This window comes from Dama dama, chromosome 14, assembly GCF_033118175.1.
Source record: "Dama dama isolate Ldn47 chromosome 14, ASM3311817v1, whole genome shotgun sequence".
In the NCBI taxonomy this organism is placed as follows: domain Eukaryota; kingdom Metazoa; phylum Chordata; class Mammalia; order Artiodactyla; family Cervidae; genus Dama; species Dama dama.
Genome location: NC_083694.1, coordinates 17,192,360 through 17,210,635, shown reverse-complemented (window position 1 = coordinate 17,210,635; position 18,276 = coordinate 17,192,360). Strand labels below are relative to the sequence as shown.

Below are 18,276 nucleotides of genomic sequence, written 5' to 3'. Positions count from 1 at the left end.
TTTTATTTCCAATATTCTGGGAGGTGGGTCATAGAGGATCTTGCTGTGATTTATGTCGGAGAGTGTTTTGCCTTGTTCTCCTCTAGGAGTTTTATAGTTTCTGGTCTTACATTTAGATCTTTAATCCATTTTGAGTTTATTTTTGTGTATGGTGTTAGAAAGTGTTCTAGTTTCATTCTTTTACAAGTGGATGACCAGTTTTCCCAGACCACTTGTTAAAGAGGTTGTCTTTTTTCCATTGTATGTTCTTGCCTTCTTTGTCGAAGATAAGGTGTCCATAGGTGCGTGGATTTATCTCTGGGCTTTCTATTCTGTTCCATTGATCTATATTTCTGTCTTTGTGCCAGTACCATACTGTCTTGATGACTATGGCTTTGTAGTAGAGTCTGAAGTCAGGCAGGTTGATTCCTCCAGTTCCATTCTTCTTTCTCAAGATTGTTTTGGCTATTCGAGGTTTTTTGTATTTCCATACAAATTGTGAAATTATTTGTTCTAGTTCTGTGAAGAATACCGTTGGTAGCTCTATAGGGATTGCATTGAATCTATAGATTGCTTTGCATAGTATACTCACTTTCACAATATTGATTCTTCCAATCCATGAGCACGCTATGTTTCTCCATCTATTTGTGTCCTCTTTGATTTCTTTCATCAGCGTTTTATAGTTTTCTATGTATAGGTCTTTTGTTTCTTTAGGTAGATATACTCCTAAGTATTTTATTCTTTTTGTTTCAATGGTGAATGGTATTATTTCCTTAATTTCTCTTTCTGTTTTCTCATTGTTAGTGTAAAGGAATGCAAGGGATTTCTACACAGTTAATTTTAAATGAGCCCAATTTTCTTTCTCAAAAGTTTGAATGCAGGCTTTCAACAAATGCCATGAATGAATGTTGTTAATGTTATTCTTGCAAGCAGAAAGAGGCAGAAACATGTCTGTTCATTAAGACCTGGCAGCATTATCCTGAGGAGGAGACAGACTGCTCAGTAAAATCCCCTTTCCTCTTCAGTCTGTGTCCAGAGGCTGTGCTCTCCCATAGTCTCTTTGAGGGTGTTCCCCAAGATGGCCACCATCTTGGGAGTCAGAACCTTCATGGTTCTGGAAAAATAGTAATTTCTAAGCCCCATCTTGGCCTTAAAGCGTTAGTCCAAAATAGTGATTCTCATGCTTAGCTGAGTGTAGAGAAAAATGCTGTAAATTTGAGTATTATCTCCAAAATAGTTCTGCCATCTATTCACTTTTTTTTTTATTCAACCATTTACTTAGGGCCCTACTTACATTTCTGTTTTTTGAAAAGTTAAATGTGTGTGGGCAACTATGTGTGTATATGTGTGTACACACACTTATTTAGAGTGTAACAGAATATATGTAAATGACATAATTCAAGCAAGCTAAAGTCAAATAAACAAAACCCACTCTATTCTATCAGGACTCCATTGCCTTACCCAGCCATGGTAGGTGCTCTTGGCAAATCTTGAGAAGGAAAATAATAAGGCGGGATACTGGGAGGAGAGGGAGCAGATTAGGGAGGGACGGAAGGGAAATCAAGTTTACTGAATTATTAATTACTGAATTATTATTTAGTTCCAGTGTTGTGCTAGACATTTTTTGGAAGTATAGGTGATTTAATGTTGTGTTAATTTCTGCTGTGCAGCAAAGTGATTCAGGGTGTGTGTGTGTGTTTGTGTGTTTTAAAATTCTTTTCTATTATGGTTAGTCACACGATATTGAATATAGCTCCCTGTACTCTACAGTAGGACTTTGTTGTTTATCTCTTCTATATATAATAGTTTGCATCTGCCAACCCCAAAATCCCAACCTATTCCTCCCCCTCTCCCCCCGCCTTTGTGCAAGGCATTTTTAAACCTTATCTAATTTACCCTCAAAGCAATCAGGTATGTATGATCATTTAACAGATGAGGAAACCAAAAGTCAGATCTGTAAAAAAGAAAAAGAAAAAAAGTAACTTGTTGTGGGAAAAGTGAGGTTCATGTCACATCATTGTTAGAAGCAGCAAACGTAAGAAGACTCCACACAGTGTAGGGCTCCTTTCTGGGTGCTCCAGACCTCTTTCAAGCTATTCCTTCTTCCTGAAATGTGTTTCTTAACTGTCACACTCAAGGACAAGGTCAGAATTCACGTCTTCAGTGAAGACTTCCCAAGTCCAGCCCCCTCTCCATTCTGTGCTCCTGTGACACATGGTCAAGCCATTCACCACCCCTACCATGCCTCATAGACATCTGGACACTTGTCTCATCTCTCTCATCAAATTGAAATATCCATGTGAAAAGAACAGCCCTGTTTACCTTTTAGATTGTCATATTTTAAGCAAACAAAATATATTTATTGTAATGCCTTTAATTGGGAAAAACCTCAGGATAAAAGACAGTTGAACCACTAGTCTCCTCCCAGCCCCTGTTATAGGTTTAGTTAATGAACCCTCATTTAAAACTTATTATGTGTCCTTCTAAGAGGATTCTCTACTTTTATCTGCCTTTTTTAAGCAGGGTCAAGATTTTGAAGGATTTTTGTGACATATTTGCGATAGACCTCTGCAGAAGAGAATAGTTGTTTCCAACTACTGATATAATATTGTGAGAGCTTTTAGTGACCATATTTCAGATCATTTTGCCTACTGGAAAACAGTGTAAATTGAAAATGAAAAATGACAAAATTTTCTTCTTCATGTAAAAATTTAAGCACTCAAATGATGCTCAAATTACACTGAGACCAATTTAGACTAAAAAAGTCAGTTCTTTTTAGAAATTGGCAATTTAAACCTACCACCACCAGTGCTGACCAAAATTCATTTATTCATACAATCCTTTATTTATCAAAAAAGTTTATTAAATCCTTACTAATAACCAGTCAGTATACCAGGGCAGGCAGATTCTTTACCTTCTGAGCTACCAGGGAAGCCCTTCGTACCAGGACCTTTAAAATAAATAGGAATTTCCATCAGGGATTTGAAGCTAATAGGAAGATATGGGGAAACAAATATGTAATTACCTCTAATATGAGAAATGATATGCAGATAAGTTCTATGATAGAGGGTAGCGTAGGATAATTTTGAAGAGTATGACAAGGACATCTAACCCAGACTGGAGAGGTAAGGAAGGAGGAAGGACTTCAAGAAGAATGTTATGCCTGAGGAGAGAACTGAAGGACAAGTTGGAGCCTATCAGGTTAATGGGAGGTGATCCAGGCAGAGAGAGAACCACATGCAAAGTACAGGAAGCAAGAGGAAGCTGAGCATGTCTGAAAAACAAAAGTACCTCAATATGGATGTAGCATGTATAAGGCAGAGAAAGTCATGGAGAAGAGGTCAGAGAGCAGGGGTCATATAATGAAGCCCTTTGAACCCACACTAAAGAGTTCACCTTTATGTAACGAGTGGATAGTAAAGCTTTTTAAGCAATGGAATGACACAGTTATATACACATTTTTGGAAGGATTGTTCTGTCAGCTAAAAAAAATGAAGACAAATATGTATGGGACATTTCAGCAGTTAACAAGTAAATATTGAATAAACATACACCCCCTAATACCCAACACCCTCAATTATCAGAATAGTCACACCATGTAATGTGTAAAATGATTCTGAGTTTGCAAGTTAAAGATGAAAGAAGGAGAGTTAAAAATTCTGGCAAGGAACAAAGAGCTCTGAGAAATGAGAGAGATGATTGAGGTAAGGTAAAATTTCAACAAATGATTTCTTATGTGTAAACCAAAAGCAAAAAAAAAATAAATAAAATGCTTTTATGGGCTGGGAATGTCTTTGAAAAACCAGCCCTCATGGGAGAATACAGAAACAAGGATAAGACATGAGAAAGTCAAAGGAGAATGAAATACAGTGAAGGAAAGAACAGAAATGAAGTGTGGAGAGCTGCCATAGATAAAGTTAGAAATGGAAACGTGGGCTTGAAATGTACAGAATAATAGGTACTTGTAATGAGTAGTTTAATCTATTATAACAAGATATTCAAAACTCGAGTTACCATCTGTGGGTGGGCAGCTCACTCCCACAGGGTCATTCAGGATCTAGATTCTTCATCATGCATCCAAGTGGTACAGCCTGAGTTACCCAACACCCTAGTTCTAGCCTATCAGAAGGGGATAAGAATGCAAATGGAAGGCAAGTGATTTCCTCTTTAGAAAGTGATGCACAAATTGCCTATGTCACTTCCCATGCTTCTTCCATTGTTGATAAGTAATGTGATTACACCAAACTGCAACTTGGTTACAATTACACCAAACTGTAACTAAGAAATGTAGACTCTGCCCAAGAGGTCTCTGGACAGAAGGGAGATCTGGGAACTCAGTGGTGGTCATCTCAGGTACAAAGCAGGAGTTACCCTGAGAAAAATGAAGACAGAAATACATTTTTATAGCAATTTATATTTTATGAAGTTCTGCAACATAACTTACTGAATTTTATTTTCATACTAATTCTATAAAAGAAGCAGAGTAGGGTTTATTGTAAGGAGATGCTTGTAAAGAGAATGTGATAAAATAACCCAAGTGGATGGAGCTGAGAATTAACCTGCATCCAATGGAGATACAGCAGGTGGCCTGGCAGCCAAGGAGGACCTCTTCTGACCCTCCTGTCTAAGAAAAAGTTATCAGAAACTGCCACAGAAAAATACACATGTACATATTCAAAATTCACAGAATTAATTAAATGGAAAGCAGATTTAAATAATTAAACTTTCAAGGAATGTTTTTGGTAAATTTGTAGCATTTGTACTTCCGAAGTTATTAAAACTCAGAATTGAACTAAGATGTTTCAGACAACTTTTGAGACACCATTGAATCACGTGGATGATTATCTAAAACTTTAGCCAGACCAAAAATCTCAGCAAGTTGGCTTTGTTGTTTCAATTAGATTGGTTGGTTTGATTTTTGCTTTGTGGCTTGGTGGAAGATGGAAGGAAGAATATGTAGTGCAGTATATACAGCATGTATAATGGAGTGTGAATTCATTTTTATTCACTAAAATAGTATTATGATGTGCTAAGTTTCGATTCCTGTATCTCATAACTACTACATTATAATTCATATAGTAATTTAATAAAGTAATATTGACAATGTAATAATTGGTAAAGCTTCTAATAATAAAATTATAAAAGAATGTTGCCAAACCTGCCTCATGCAGAAGAGATCATGAACTTGGGAAGCATTAACATCTAATATACATTAGTTGAATGCTTTTATTTTTCAATCTGTTTTCTAATGTATCCATAGTTCTCTATTCAGAAAGGTGAACTCTATTCTCTCTAATTTCATATCTCTGTGTCTTTCATATTTCTAAATATTGTAATAAACACAATATTTTTTATGGTTCAGAAAGTAAAGACATTCAAGTTTTTATTTACATACACTGGGATTAGAACATTAAGCATTTATTTTTAACTCATTAAATGTTTTGATATTCATTTTCAATAGGATGGTAAAAAGTTTTTTAATGTTTTGAAAAAACTTACTGTCTGATTTTCTGTCTTTCCAGATGTGAACCTGGAGCCCTACATGATGTATGAATATAGGATTTCTGCATGGAATCGCTATGGGCGAGGATTCAGCAAGGCAGTTAGAGCCAGAACAAAAGAAGATGTGCCTGAAGGAGTGAGTCCCCCCAGGTGGACAAAAATGGATCATCTTGATGATGTAATAGTCTTAAGCTGGAAGAAACCTATACAATCAAATGGTATTAAACTATTTTTAAAATTGAAATAACATAATCCCATTAAATCCATAAGGGAACTGAAATTAGTGAGATGCATTTAATTGGCATACATCTAACCAGTAAAAAGAGAACTTCAGTTTTGTGCCAACTAATCATTCATTTGTGAATTAGCCCTCACAAATTTTTAGCCCAAAATTATTATTTTCCTGGAATCCCAGCATATATCTGAGCTGCTTTCAAATAAGCAAAACATGTTATGGGAGGGCAAAATAGTTTTGAAAGTAAATGTTTGATAGTTGAGGGGAAATAAACAATTGACTCTGATTATTTATGTCAAGAATCTATCCCCTCTATAAAAGTGAGTGTAATTAAGAACTGCTTGAACATAGCAATGTAATAGCAAATTAAAATTAAATAATGCTATATTATCCCACTTCTTCAGAACTCTAAGCCATCTAATTTGTTTGCAAATAGTTCAAAGAATCCCACACTCAAATTCAGGCATGTGTCTGCCTCTTTTAGGTCCTATTATTGCCTACATTCTTCTCCGAAATGGGATTGAATGTTTTCGAGGAACATCACTGAGCTTCTCTGATACAGAAGGAATTCAGCCCTTTATGGAATATTCATATCAGCTGAAAGCTTGCACAGTTGCTGGCTGTACCACCAGCAGCAAGGTAAGAGGAGTTTGCCTAAACTCTAGACAGAATTGCCCAGTGTTAAGACTGTAGGAAGGTCCAGGTTATGAGTAATGTTTCCAGTGACAGAAAACAGTGTCCACCCCAATAAAGTAGGGTGTCCATATGGCATCTCAACTGAGTACCAACACTTCCATCTGAAAGGATAGATCACTGAGAGATTTATTCAAATATCAATGTATCCTTCACAAAAAGAAAAAAAACTTGAACCAACATTATCCTCTTAATCCCCTTCTCCTTCACCAACCACTTTTTAGTTGGTCTTCAATAAATTCATAATAATTCCCAAGCCATTTCTCAGTTTAAAAACAGAAATTCTATTTAAATATCATTTCAACAAAAATTGCCATTTCTTGTAAAACAGAGGAGTCTGACATAGGGAAATAAAATAGTTGCAAGGATTCTCCGACAGCCTTGACAAAACTCAGTAGTCAACTGTATGTAGGGGAATAAAAACAAAGTATCATAGGTATTTTCAAAGTATCTGGCTTGACCAATTTGTAGGTCATGGTGCCATTTTGCAAGCAAATCAAAAACAAAAATATATATTCATAGTATATATATATGAATATTAGTCAGCCATAAAAGATAATTAAATAATGCCGTTTACAGTAACATTGACAGACCAAGAGATTATTATACTAAGTGAATAAACCAGAGAAAGTCAAATAACATATGATACCACTTATATGTATAATCTAAAAGAATGGATACAAAGTCTTTTCTTTGTAAGAAAGGACATATTTACAAGATAAAAATAGTTTCACAGACATAGAAAACAAGTTTATGATTAACAAAGGGGAGAGTGGGGAGAAGGGATAAATTAGGAATTTGGGATTAATATATACAAACTATTATATATAAAATAAATAATGACCTACTGTATAGCATAGGGAGCTATGCTCAATATTTCATAATAATCTACAGGGGAAAGAATCTGAATAAGAATACACACACACACACACACAAACACACACACACACATATATATATAACTGAGTCGTTTTGGCGTATGCCTGAAACTAACACAATTCAGTTTTTTTAAAAAGAAGAAAAATTAAAAGTAAAGAATGATTAACATTTTTAAAGCTTTCAAAAATATATTTAAGAGGAGGAGAAGATAGCAGAATGGTTGTTGTTCAGTCATTCAGTCATGTCCGAGTCTTTGCAACCCTCTGGACAGTAGCACTTCCCTGTCCTTCACTATCTCCCAGAGTTTGCTCAACTCATATCCATTGAGTTGATGATGCCATCCAACCATCTAATCCTCTGTCACCCACTTCTCCTCCTGCCTTCAATCCTTCCCAGCACCAGGGTCTTTTCCATGAATCAGCTGTTTGCATCAGGTGGCCAAAAATTTGGAGCTTCAGCTTCATCATCAGTTCTTCCAATGAATATTCAGTACTGATTTGACTGGTTTGATCACCTTGCAGTCGAAAGGACTCTCAAGAGTCTTTTCCAACACCACAGTTCAAAAGCATCAATTCTTCGACTCTCAGCCTTCTTTAGAGTCCAATTGCTACATCCATACATGACTACTGGATAAACCATAGCTTTGACTATATGCACCTTTGTCAGCAAAGTCATGTCTCTGCTTTTTAATATGCTATCTAGGTTGGTCATACCTTTTCTTCCAAAGAGCAAGCATCGTTTAATATCATGACTGCAGTCACCATCTGCAGTGATTTTGGAGCCCAAGAAAATAAAGTCTGTCACTGTTTCCATTGTTTCCCCATCTATTTGCCATGAAGTGATGGGACCAGATGCCATGATCTTAGTTTTTTGAATGTCGAGTTTTAAGCCAGCTTTTTCACTCTCCTCTTCACCTTCATTAAGAGGCTGTTTAGTTCCTCCTCACTTTCTGCCATTAGGGTGATGTCATCGGCATATCTGAGGTATATTTCTCCCAGCAATTTTGATTCCAGCTTGTGATTCATCCAACCTGACATGTCACATGTATTCTGCATAGAAATTAAATAAGTAGATGGCAATATACAGCCTTGATGTACCCCTTTCCCAATTTTGAACCAGTCTGTTGTTCCATGTCTGCTTCTAACTGTTCCTTCTTGACCTGCATACAGGTTTCTCAGGAGGCAGGTAAGATGGTCTGATATTCCCATCTCTTGAAAATTTTTCCACAGTTTGCTGTGATCCACACAGTCAAAGGCTTTAGCATAGTCAATGAAGCAGATGTGTTTCTGGAATTCTCTTGCTTTTTCTATGATCCAACGAATGTTGGTAATTTGATCTCTGGTTCCTCTGCCTTTTCTAAATCCAGGTTGTACATCTGGAAGTTCTCGGTTCACATACTGTTGGAGCAATATTATGTGGTACTTTAAGTGAAAGTGTCTAGTCAGAAGCTGGATTAAGAAGTGACTGAAATTTGTTGGAAAGATCTATGGAGGAATTTGAAGCAATGAGTTTGAATGTGGTCATTTAACAATAGACAGAGGGACAAAAACCAAAAACCATAGTTGACCAGCCACCTTGAGAGAGCCACTAAATGGAAAAAGGAAGAAGCAATCAAACAATTTGGGAGGAAAATAAGGGAAGAGCCATTTCACTGATGCCAAACTAGTCAGAGAAAACGCAGTTTTCATATGGTTTAAACTTGAGAAGCTCAGCATCTTTGAACACTGTTGAGGAACCATCCAAATACAACATTCATTCATACCCATCAGTTGCACCCTGCCATCTAGACAGATGGCAGCTGATTGGCCCAATCAAAAATTATGGTCCAAAGGGTCCTAGAACGATTCTGTGCTTTTCACATAACACAGCTCCTTCCTACCAGATGCCAAAACAATCCGTGAAAAAGCGAAATCAGACTTAATTCTGTGAAAAAACAAAGGCAGCCAACTTTTCCACCCAAATATATTTTGACAATGTTGAGCAAATCACTGGTTGATTTATCCTTTCTTTCTTCTCACTTGGTTCTCTTTCTAGAACATTGGTGCAGATACTATAAAGTCATCCTGGGCATCATAGGAGGAGTAGCAAAAAGGCTGCCCATTTACACTGTTCAAAGTATATTATATGCAAGCAAGTTCAGATGTGGGTTTTGCTCCAAATTTACTGGTGCTTAAAATGTACAAAATCAGGCTGTTAAAATGCAAAGACACCGATGGGCCATATGGAAGAGAGTTATCAAGAGTTCTCTAGTAAGACAGTCTGCCAGCCAGATTTTACTTGTTTAAACTGAGGACTGCGCTCTGCCATCAAAACTGTTGTTGAACCGTTGTGATAAATGGTAGTCGAAGACTTACGGAATACATTCAAGGTCAGATTTCATTGTTTGAATAGGATGGGAGAGAAAGAATTTTAAAAAGAGGGACTGCTTCTCTAAGCCCCGCTAATGATATGCCAGGCTAAGACAACATTTTAAAACAAAAGTGACATTCTCATTGATCAGAATACCTACTGTACTATTCCAAGAAATTGCTGTTTAATTCCTGTGTTTTCAGGTCGTTGCAGCTACCACCCAAGGAATCCCGCAGAATATCCCTCCGCCTAGAGTTACGGCCCCCAGTGCAGAGGCTCTGCATGTGAGTTGGCATGTCCCTCCAAAGCCAAATGGCGTCATTAAAGAGTACCAGCTCAGGCAGGTCGGGAAAGGTCTCATCTACACTGGCACCACTGACAAGAGGCAGCATACGGTCACAGGTAAAAAAAAAAGAGGAAAACCTACCGGAAGAGTCTGTCACTGTGGTTAGGGGGGCAGAGCCTCCCAGGGGTGTGTGTTTGATATATGAGGTCACTTCACGAGGACGTGTTCTCTTGACATATGGTCAGGTCCCACTTATCCATGCTAATAGAAGAGCCCACACTGGCAGCAATAAGCCACAACAGCAGATAACTTCAGAAATAATTTATATTTGGCTTTGATATGCATTATGTGTAGGGTTTTTGCATCGGTATTAAGGTTTGTTTTTTTTTTCCCCCCAGACTAACAGTAAGATGCATTTTCATTCCCCAAGGATATGCTGGTAGTTAATGGGACTAGGAGAGCCAGGAATGTACTTGAAGGAAGGAGAAAAATCAACCAGAGGCTAAAATTTATCTACTGTGTGGGTAATTAATACACAGAATAGTTGACAGTTGACTGGTTGTGACAATTTGTTGTTATTATTAACATTAATTAATAGTAATTGTATTATTTTGTTGCTTATTATAACATATATTATAATTAGCTTTAATAATATAATAATAGTACAGTATTATAGTATAGTGTCAGAAATTACTAGCAGTGATTATAATAATAATTAACATGTTTTAGTCTGAATGTCACTCCTGAATAAAAGCAATTTCTGATTTACCCAGTCTAGGTCAGCTTTGCTAATACACCATCACATCACCTTGTTTTATTTTCACCACAGACCTTACATTGCCTGACAGTGTTTGCTTTTTATTTGCCTTTTTATGTCCTGCTCCTATGGAAGTATCTCTCCCTACTTCAATCCTGTACCTTGAACACCCAGAACACAGCAGTAGGTGCTAAATAAATGTTTGTGAATAAGTGAACTTAATGTGTTGAATACTGTCCTAAGCCTTGGCATTTACTGTTTAATTTGATCCTCATCACAAACCTATGGAGCAGAGAGAATTATTACCACCATTGTACAGAATAGAATGCTTCAAGAGAATTAGTGACTTAGCTCATCATTTAGACTATTGAATCATCCCAGACAGCTGTGTAAATTTGTTTAGTTTTTGAGAACATAAGCAAGAGTTTACAAACTTTCACTCTTTCCATATTGTCAGAAACCCCCCCCCCCACTCCCCCAAACACTTCCCACCCACCCCCACCCTGAGTGAATGAATGCCTTCCTTCCATTGGAGCCTATACTTAACAGGGGACATTGATACCAGGGATGATGAAATTCACACAGAAGTGCAGGAAGGCCTGGAAAAGCAAGCCTGATTTTTTCTTAGAGGAGGCACAGGCTGTGCTGTACAGGTGGAAAAAATAAATTCATCGTGATTTACTCTCAACTGGACAATTCCCTGACACACAGCAAGCACTCACTGACAGATGTCCACTGTTTTCCAAAAGTGCCATAAGCTTACAGAAGGTGCTTAATAAAATATTTGTGGTATAGCACATTGCAATCCTGATCTGACGATCCTGAACTAAGCCGATGATAATGGGGATGGGAAAGCCCTCATCCATTTAGATGATCAAATTTGTTCCTTATTTCAGTAAAATGAAAATCATCACCAGTAATGAAAATGATGTTATTTTCCATGGTAAAAACTTACATGTATATGGTGATTTATAATTTTAAAGAACCATTGCATTTTGACTCCTGTGATTCTCATCACATCCTTGTAAGTGAGGGATGTTTTAAACACATTACCGAACAGGGAATTTTTGCAGAAACTAATACCTGTAGCATTAGTACATCTCTGGTCAATAATGTGTTAATATCCATATTTGAAAGATGAAAGTGAAAACTGGCCTACTTGGGGTGCCCAAGGCATTTACTGCTTCCATCTATAAGGAAATCAGAATACCATTTCATTCAAAAAAATAAAAGACATGTAGCCTGCCTGTTGTGTTCTAGATAGTATATTAAGTGCTCCAAAATTAGACTGCTGCTCTTAAGAAGCTCCCGTTGCTAGTGACAAGTTAAGGACTAGCTTGCGTAGTGCTGCTCCAACAGAACTCTGTACCGAATGGGGTAGAAGAAATCAAAAGAATGACTTAGAAATGCCGTGGAATGTTAATTTACAGAGTTTTGAAAGCAAAGTTAAGGTCTATGAAGACTTTGTAGCGATAAAAGTTTCACCATAAACTGGGATACAAGGATGAAGAATTCTCTTCCTACAGAATCTGTCTACTCAATCAACATAGGCTTCAAACTATTGCCATCTGTAATGGTTTCCATTTTTAGAAAGCAACAGTTACATGCCAGCAGACCAAATTCAGTTGTGTTGTTCAAATCAACAGAATCAATAACCTCCTTAATTATAAAATAATTGCAAAGATTTTTGTTTAAATACTTTCACTCCACCAGTTCTATTATCATTTTTTATGACTTTTTTCATGTCAGAGAAGATTTCATGTGCATAACTTAATGCCAAAGTTCCTCTTTTATTGGGATAAACATTTTAAAGTTTTTCCACTTAACTTTAGTTCTTTTAAGATTTTAAAAGGGAAAAAAATTCTGTTAGAATTCATTTCATCCATCTTTCTGTATTATTTTAGACAGATTTACAAGGTACTTCACTTGGACAATATAGTCCTAAACAGATTTCTTTGTTAAATGAGTAAATATACCTTTATTCAAAAAAACCTTACTAAGTATACCCTCATATATGTAGTTCCTATGGGATAGGTGTGGTGCTTGGCGTTAGAAAATCTGAAACCCGAGACCTGTGTAGTGTTCACACATTTTATCTGCCAGGGAAAATTCAGTTCCATGGTTAGTTGACTGATCAAATTCAGTAGGGAACTATTTTATGATGGGAATGACTGTTTTATTGAGTTTATGAAATGAACTAAAATAATCAAATTTATTTCACATGCAATCTCAAACATTTGATTGAAGAGCTGCCGGAACCCCCCCAGAGATAAAGGTTTTGATTTTTCTCATCATTTCCAAAACCGCGGCATTCCCTGAGTCACAGTCAAACACTGATGAAGCTGTAGCCCTAGTCATCCAGGAGCCTGAGAATCTAGGTCCCTAGAAATGACAGAAATGAAAGAGGGCACCTAGCACCAGCCCCATTGTCTCCATGCTTATTTTTAATTACCTCAAAGCTTTAGAAACATGATCCCATAAATGCTTTGTGGGAATAGAGGCAAATGCACTCATCATGTGAAATCCATAAATTGCTTATAATCCTCTCAAGATGTTAAAAAAAAAAAAAGCATTAAGTAATTGAAGACAGGAAGTCCTCAGTTAATTATTTAGAGGTGTTATCAATGCTCTAAGTAAACCAGAGCGCTTTCTGCTATCTCACTGAGCCCAGTACCATGGGGACCAAGGGGAGCAGCCATCATCTTCTCAGATTCGCTAATGCAAACAGCGTGTGGCAGCTTGTCAATAAAAGACCTTTTCGTATCATTTATTACTAGACATGCCCACCATCCTGCACAGGACAGATGGGACGTCAGCAGTGGCATTGTTCCACTTTGGGTTGCCGCGCTTGAAATGTGGACCTCCTAACATGGGCATCGGGGTAGAGGAGAGGGGGGAAAGGATTAACGAAATGATTAGGGACACCGAGAACATAATGAATTAATCATGTCCTCTTTAGCAGCAGACATGAGAAGGACTTATGTGTCTCTTAACTCTGGGGGAAATGTTTTCCAAATAATTCACTGAAAGTTGCTCATCATTTCATTTCACTGAAAGGGGAAGAGTTACCAGCTTTAAGTTAACAAGGAAAGAATAATCTGTCTTCTTTTCTCATACTATTAGAAACTTGTAAAAACCTTCTGTGATAAAACAGCATAAATCCTACCAGGGCTAATTGTAGCAGAAAGTGTACTACTAATGTACTGAAACAGATATAGTACATACCACTTTTGAAACAAAGAAAACATAGTTTGACCATCCATATCCCAAAATGTGGACTTTTTTACATGAAGAGTTTACATTTAGGTAACTCTATCATGTCCTCCAATAGGATCCTACACTCGACTCTCATGGTTTTTATCATACTTCATTGAATATCTATTACTTGTCTCTACTCCTCAACCAGGAGTTAAAAGTTTTTAAGAGCAGAGGCGGCAGCTTCCTTTTGCCATTGTGTTACCTGTCCTGTGACCTATCACAGTACCTAACAGACGTTAAGTGTTTTGAAAATCCTTGTTGAATGAATAAATGTTGAGTAGTAAACTCTTGGGTTGGCCAAAAATTTCATTCAGGTTTTTCCATTACAGCTTACAGAAAAATCCAAACAAAATTTTTGGGCAACCCAGTAGTATCTGAACTAGATTCCATATTGATCAGATATAAAAATCACAGTCAGACACAGCTAGAGCTCAGGATGGGTGACACAATTTGCGAAGCCCAATGCAAATTGAAAGCATGGGGTTCCTTTGTTCAAAAATCATTAAGAATTTTGGGACGATGAAAACTGACCCACGCTCAGGATCCTTCTAAGCATGGTCTGAGGTTACTGCATAGCTTTTGTGCCCTGGTCTCTGGCAGTTTGAATTTATTGGCAGTAAACTTCTTTTTTAATTATATTAGAGTATAGTTGATTTATAGGGTTGTATTGCTTTCAAGTACATAGCAAACTGATTCATACACACACACACATATATACATATATCCATTCTTTTTCAGATTCCTCTTCCTTATAGGTTATTACAAAGTTTGAGTAGAATTCCCTGTGCTATACAGTAGGTCCTTGTTGATTATCTATTTTATATATAGTAGTGGTCACTATGAACAAAGCTGGTGGAGGTGATGGATTTACAGCTGAGCTATTTCAGATCCTAAAAGATGATGCTGTGAAAGAGCTGCACACAACATGCCAGCAAATTTGGACAATTTGGCAGTGGCCACAGGACTGGGAAAGGTCAGTGTTCATTCCAACCCCAAAGAAAGGCAGTGCCAAAGAATGTTCCAACTGTTGCACAATTGCATTCATCTCACACGCTAGCAAAGTAATGCTCAAAATTCTCCAAGCTAGACTTCAACAGTACATGAACTGAGAATTTCCAGATGTTCAAGCTGGATTTAGAAAAGGCAGAGGAGCCAGAGATCAAATTGCCAACATCTGTCAGATCATAGAAAAAGCAAGGGAATTCCAGAAAAAATCTGCTTCACTGACCGTACTGAAGCCTTTGACCGTGGAAAAATAGACTGGTTCCAAATTGGGAAAGGAGTTCATGAAGGCTGTATATTGTCACCCTGCTTATTTAACTAATATGCAGAGTACATCATGAGAAATGCCAGGCTGAATGAATCATAAACTGGAATCAAGATTACCGGAGGAAATATCAGTAACCTCATATATGCAGATGACACCACCCTTATGGCAGAAAGTGAAGAGAAACTAAAGAACCACTTGATGGAAGTGAGAGTGTAAAAGCTGGCTTAAAACTCAACATTCAGAAAAACAAAGATCATGGCATCCAGTCCCGTCACTTCATGGCAAATAGATGGGGAAACAATGGAAACAGTGATAGACTTTATTCTCTTGGGCTCCAAACTCACTGCAGATGTCGACTTCAACCATGAAATTAAAAGATGTTTGCTTCTTGGAAGAAAAGCCATGACCAATCTAGACAGCATATTAAAAAGCAGACACATTACTTTGCCAACAAAGGTCCATCTAGTCAAAGCTATGGTTTTTCCAGTTGTCATGTTTGGATGTGAGAGTTGGTCTGTAAAGAAGGCTGAGTGCCAAAGAATTGATGCTTTTGAACTGTGGTGTTGGAGAAGACTCTTGAGAATCCCTTGGACTGCAAGGTTGTCAATCCTAAAGGAAATCAATCCTGATTTTTCATTGGAAGGACTGATGCTGAAGCTGAAGCTCCAATACTTTGGCCACCTGATGGGAAAAGCTGACTCATTAGAAAGCTGGGAAAGATTGAAGGCAGAAGGAGAAGAGGACGACAGAGGATGAGATGGCTGGATGGCATCACTGACTCAGTGGACATTAGTTTGAGCAAACTCTGGGAGTTGTGATGGACAGGGAAGCCTGGCGTGCTGCAGTCCATAAGGTCACAAAGAGTTGGACACAACTGAGCAACTGAACTGAACTGATACAGTAAATAAATCTTTAACTGAAACAGGATGAAAACTGGGATGGCTATTGTGTCCTCAGAGCAGCTTCAGGAGCCTCTGTTGTCATGTATGATACTCTGGGCTGTATTTCCCCCACTACCACCTGGACTGGCCACCAAGCATCAGACCTGTGAAAGTAGATGTGAGAATTCATCTTGTTTTCATTTTTCAAATTCCAAGGAGCCTAAATACTTGCAAAAAAATAGCACAACATCAACCACTATTTCTTCTTCTCTTTTATCATTCTTACAGATATAATATCATAGCCAAAGCATTATATGCATCAGCTGTCTAGACACCAGTATTTAAAGGAAAAAAAAAATCCCTTGGAATCCCAGATATTCCAAGGTACTTTGCCTGGGCAATCACTACTTCTGTTTCATTCCCAGCAGTTCTATCCAGTTTCCTTCTTCTCTGAGATATATGTCTTTGTTGTGGCTCATTTAAGCATCAGACTTTGCTGCTACATGATGGCACATTTTGTTCTAGAGAAGAAGATTCTGATTGAAAATGTAGGATAAAAGAGGCTTTGGTCTAATACAACACCAAACTCCAAGACAGAAAAATATTTGTTAATACAGTGATAAAAAAAATCAAAAGCAAGGGTCTTTCCTTGGATTATCTTATTAATATTGTTAATATGCCTTTCCCAAAGAAAATGTTACTGCCTTTCCCAAAGAAAGGCAATCCCTAAGAATGCTCAAACTGCCACACAATTGCACTCATCTCACACGCTAGTAAAGTAATGCTCAAAATTCCCCAAGTCAGGCTTCAACAATACATGACCCGTGAACTTCCAAATGTTCAAGCTGGTTTTAGAAAAGGCAGAGGAACCAGAGATCAAATTGCCAACATCTGCTGGATCATCGAAAAAGCAAGAGAGTTCCAGAAAAATATCTATTTCTGTTTTATTGACTATACCAAAACCTTTGACTGTGTGGATCACAATAAACAGTGAAAAATTCTTCAAGAGATGGGAATACCAGACCACCTGACCTGCGTCTTGAGAAACCTGTATGCAGGACAGGAAGAACAGTTAGAACTGGACATGGAACAACAGACTGGTTCCAAATAGGAAAAGGAGTACTTCAAGGCTGTATATTGTCACCCTGCTTATTTAATTTATATGCAGAGTACATCATGAGAAACGCTGGGCTGGAGGAAGCATAAGCTGGAATCAAGATTGCCGGGAGAGATATCAATAACCTCAGATATGCAGATGACACCACCCTTATGGCAGAAAGTGAAGAGAAACTAAAAAGCCTCTTGATGAAAGTGAAAGAGGAGAGTGAAAAAGTTGGCTTAAAGCTCAACATTCAGAAAACTAAGATCATGGCATCTGGTCCCATCACTTCATGGCAAATAGATGGGGAAGCTATGGAAACAGTGTCAGACTATTTCTTAGGCTCCAAAATCACTGCAAATTGTGATTGCAGCCATGACATTAAAAGACGCTTACTCACTCCTTGGAAGGAAAGTTATGACCAACCTGGATAGCATATTAAAAAACAGAGACATTACTTTGACAACAAAGGTTCATCTAGTCAAGGCTATGGTGTTTCCAGAGGTCATGTATGGATGTGAGAGTTGGACTGTGAAGAAAGCTGAGCACTGAAAAATTGATGCTTTTGAACTGTGGTGTTGGAGAAGACTCTTGAGAGTCCCTTGGACTGCAAGGAGATCCAACCGGTCCATCTAAAAGATCAGTCCTGGGTGTTCATTGGAAGGACTGATGCTGAAGCTGAAACTCCAGTACTTTGGCCACCTCATGCAAAGAGTTGACTCATTGAGAAAGACCCTGATGCTGGGAGGGATTGGAGGCAGGAGGATAAGGGGACGACAGAGGATGAGATGGCTGGATGGCATCACCAACTCGGTCGTCATGGATTTGAGTAAACTCTGGGAGTTGGTGATGGACAGGGAGGCCTGGCGTGCTGAGGTTCATGGGGTCGCAAAGAGTTGGACACGACTGAGTGACTGAACTGAGCTGAACTGAACTGAATGTTAATATATTTGGAAAGAGAGCCTGCCAAATTAGTGATCCATTCAGGAAGTGTTCTTGTGATGAATCTGATCACTCTAATACTAGGGGGAGGAGCTTAATCTCTGGAGTAGAATTACACATTAAATACGGAATTAAGAATGCAAATA

At 37.8% G+C, this 18,276-nt stretch overlaps 1 protein-coding gene across 1 annotated transcript in view; it reads left to right on the top strand.

Annotated features, from left to right (window-relative positions):
• Positions 1–18,276, top strand: part of USH2A (usherin) — an 892,942-nt gene that overhangs the window by 685,962 nt on the left and 188,704 nt on the right. Inside the window, exons 52-54 of the mRNA XM_061161192.1 lie at positions 5,502–5,699; positions 6,201–6,355; positions 9,841–10,039. Of these exons, the coding sequence (XP_061017175.1) occupies positions 5,502–5,699; positions 6,201–6,355; positions 9,841–10,039 (552 nt within the window). The remainder of the gene's footprint in view (positions 1–5,501; positions 5,700–6,200; positions 6,356–9,840; positions 10,040–18,276) is intronic.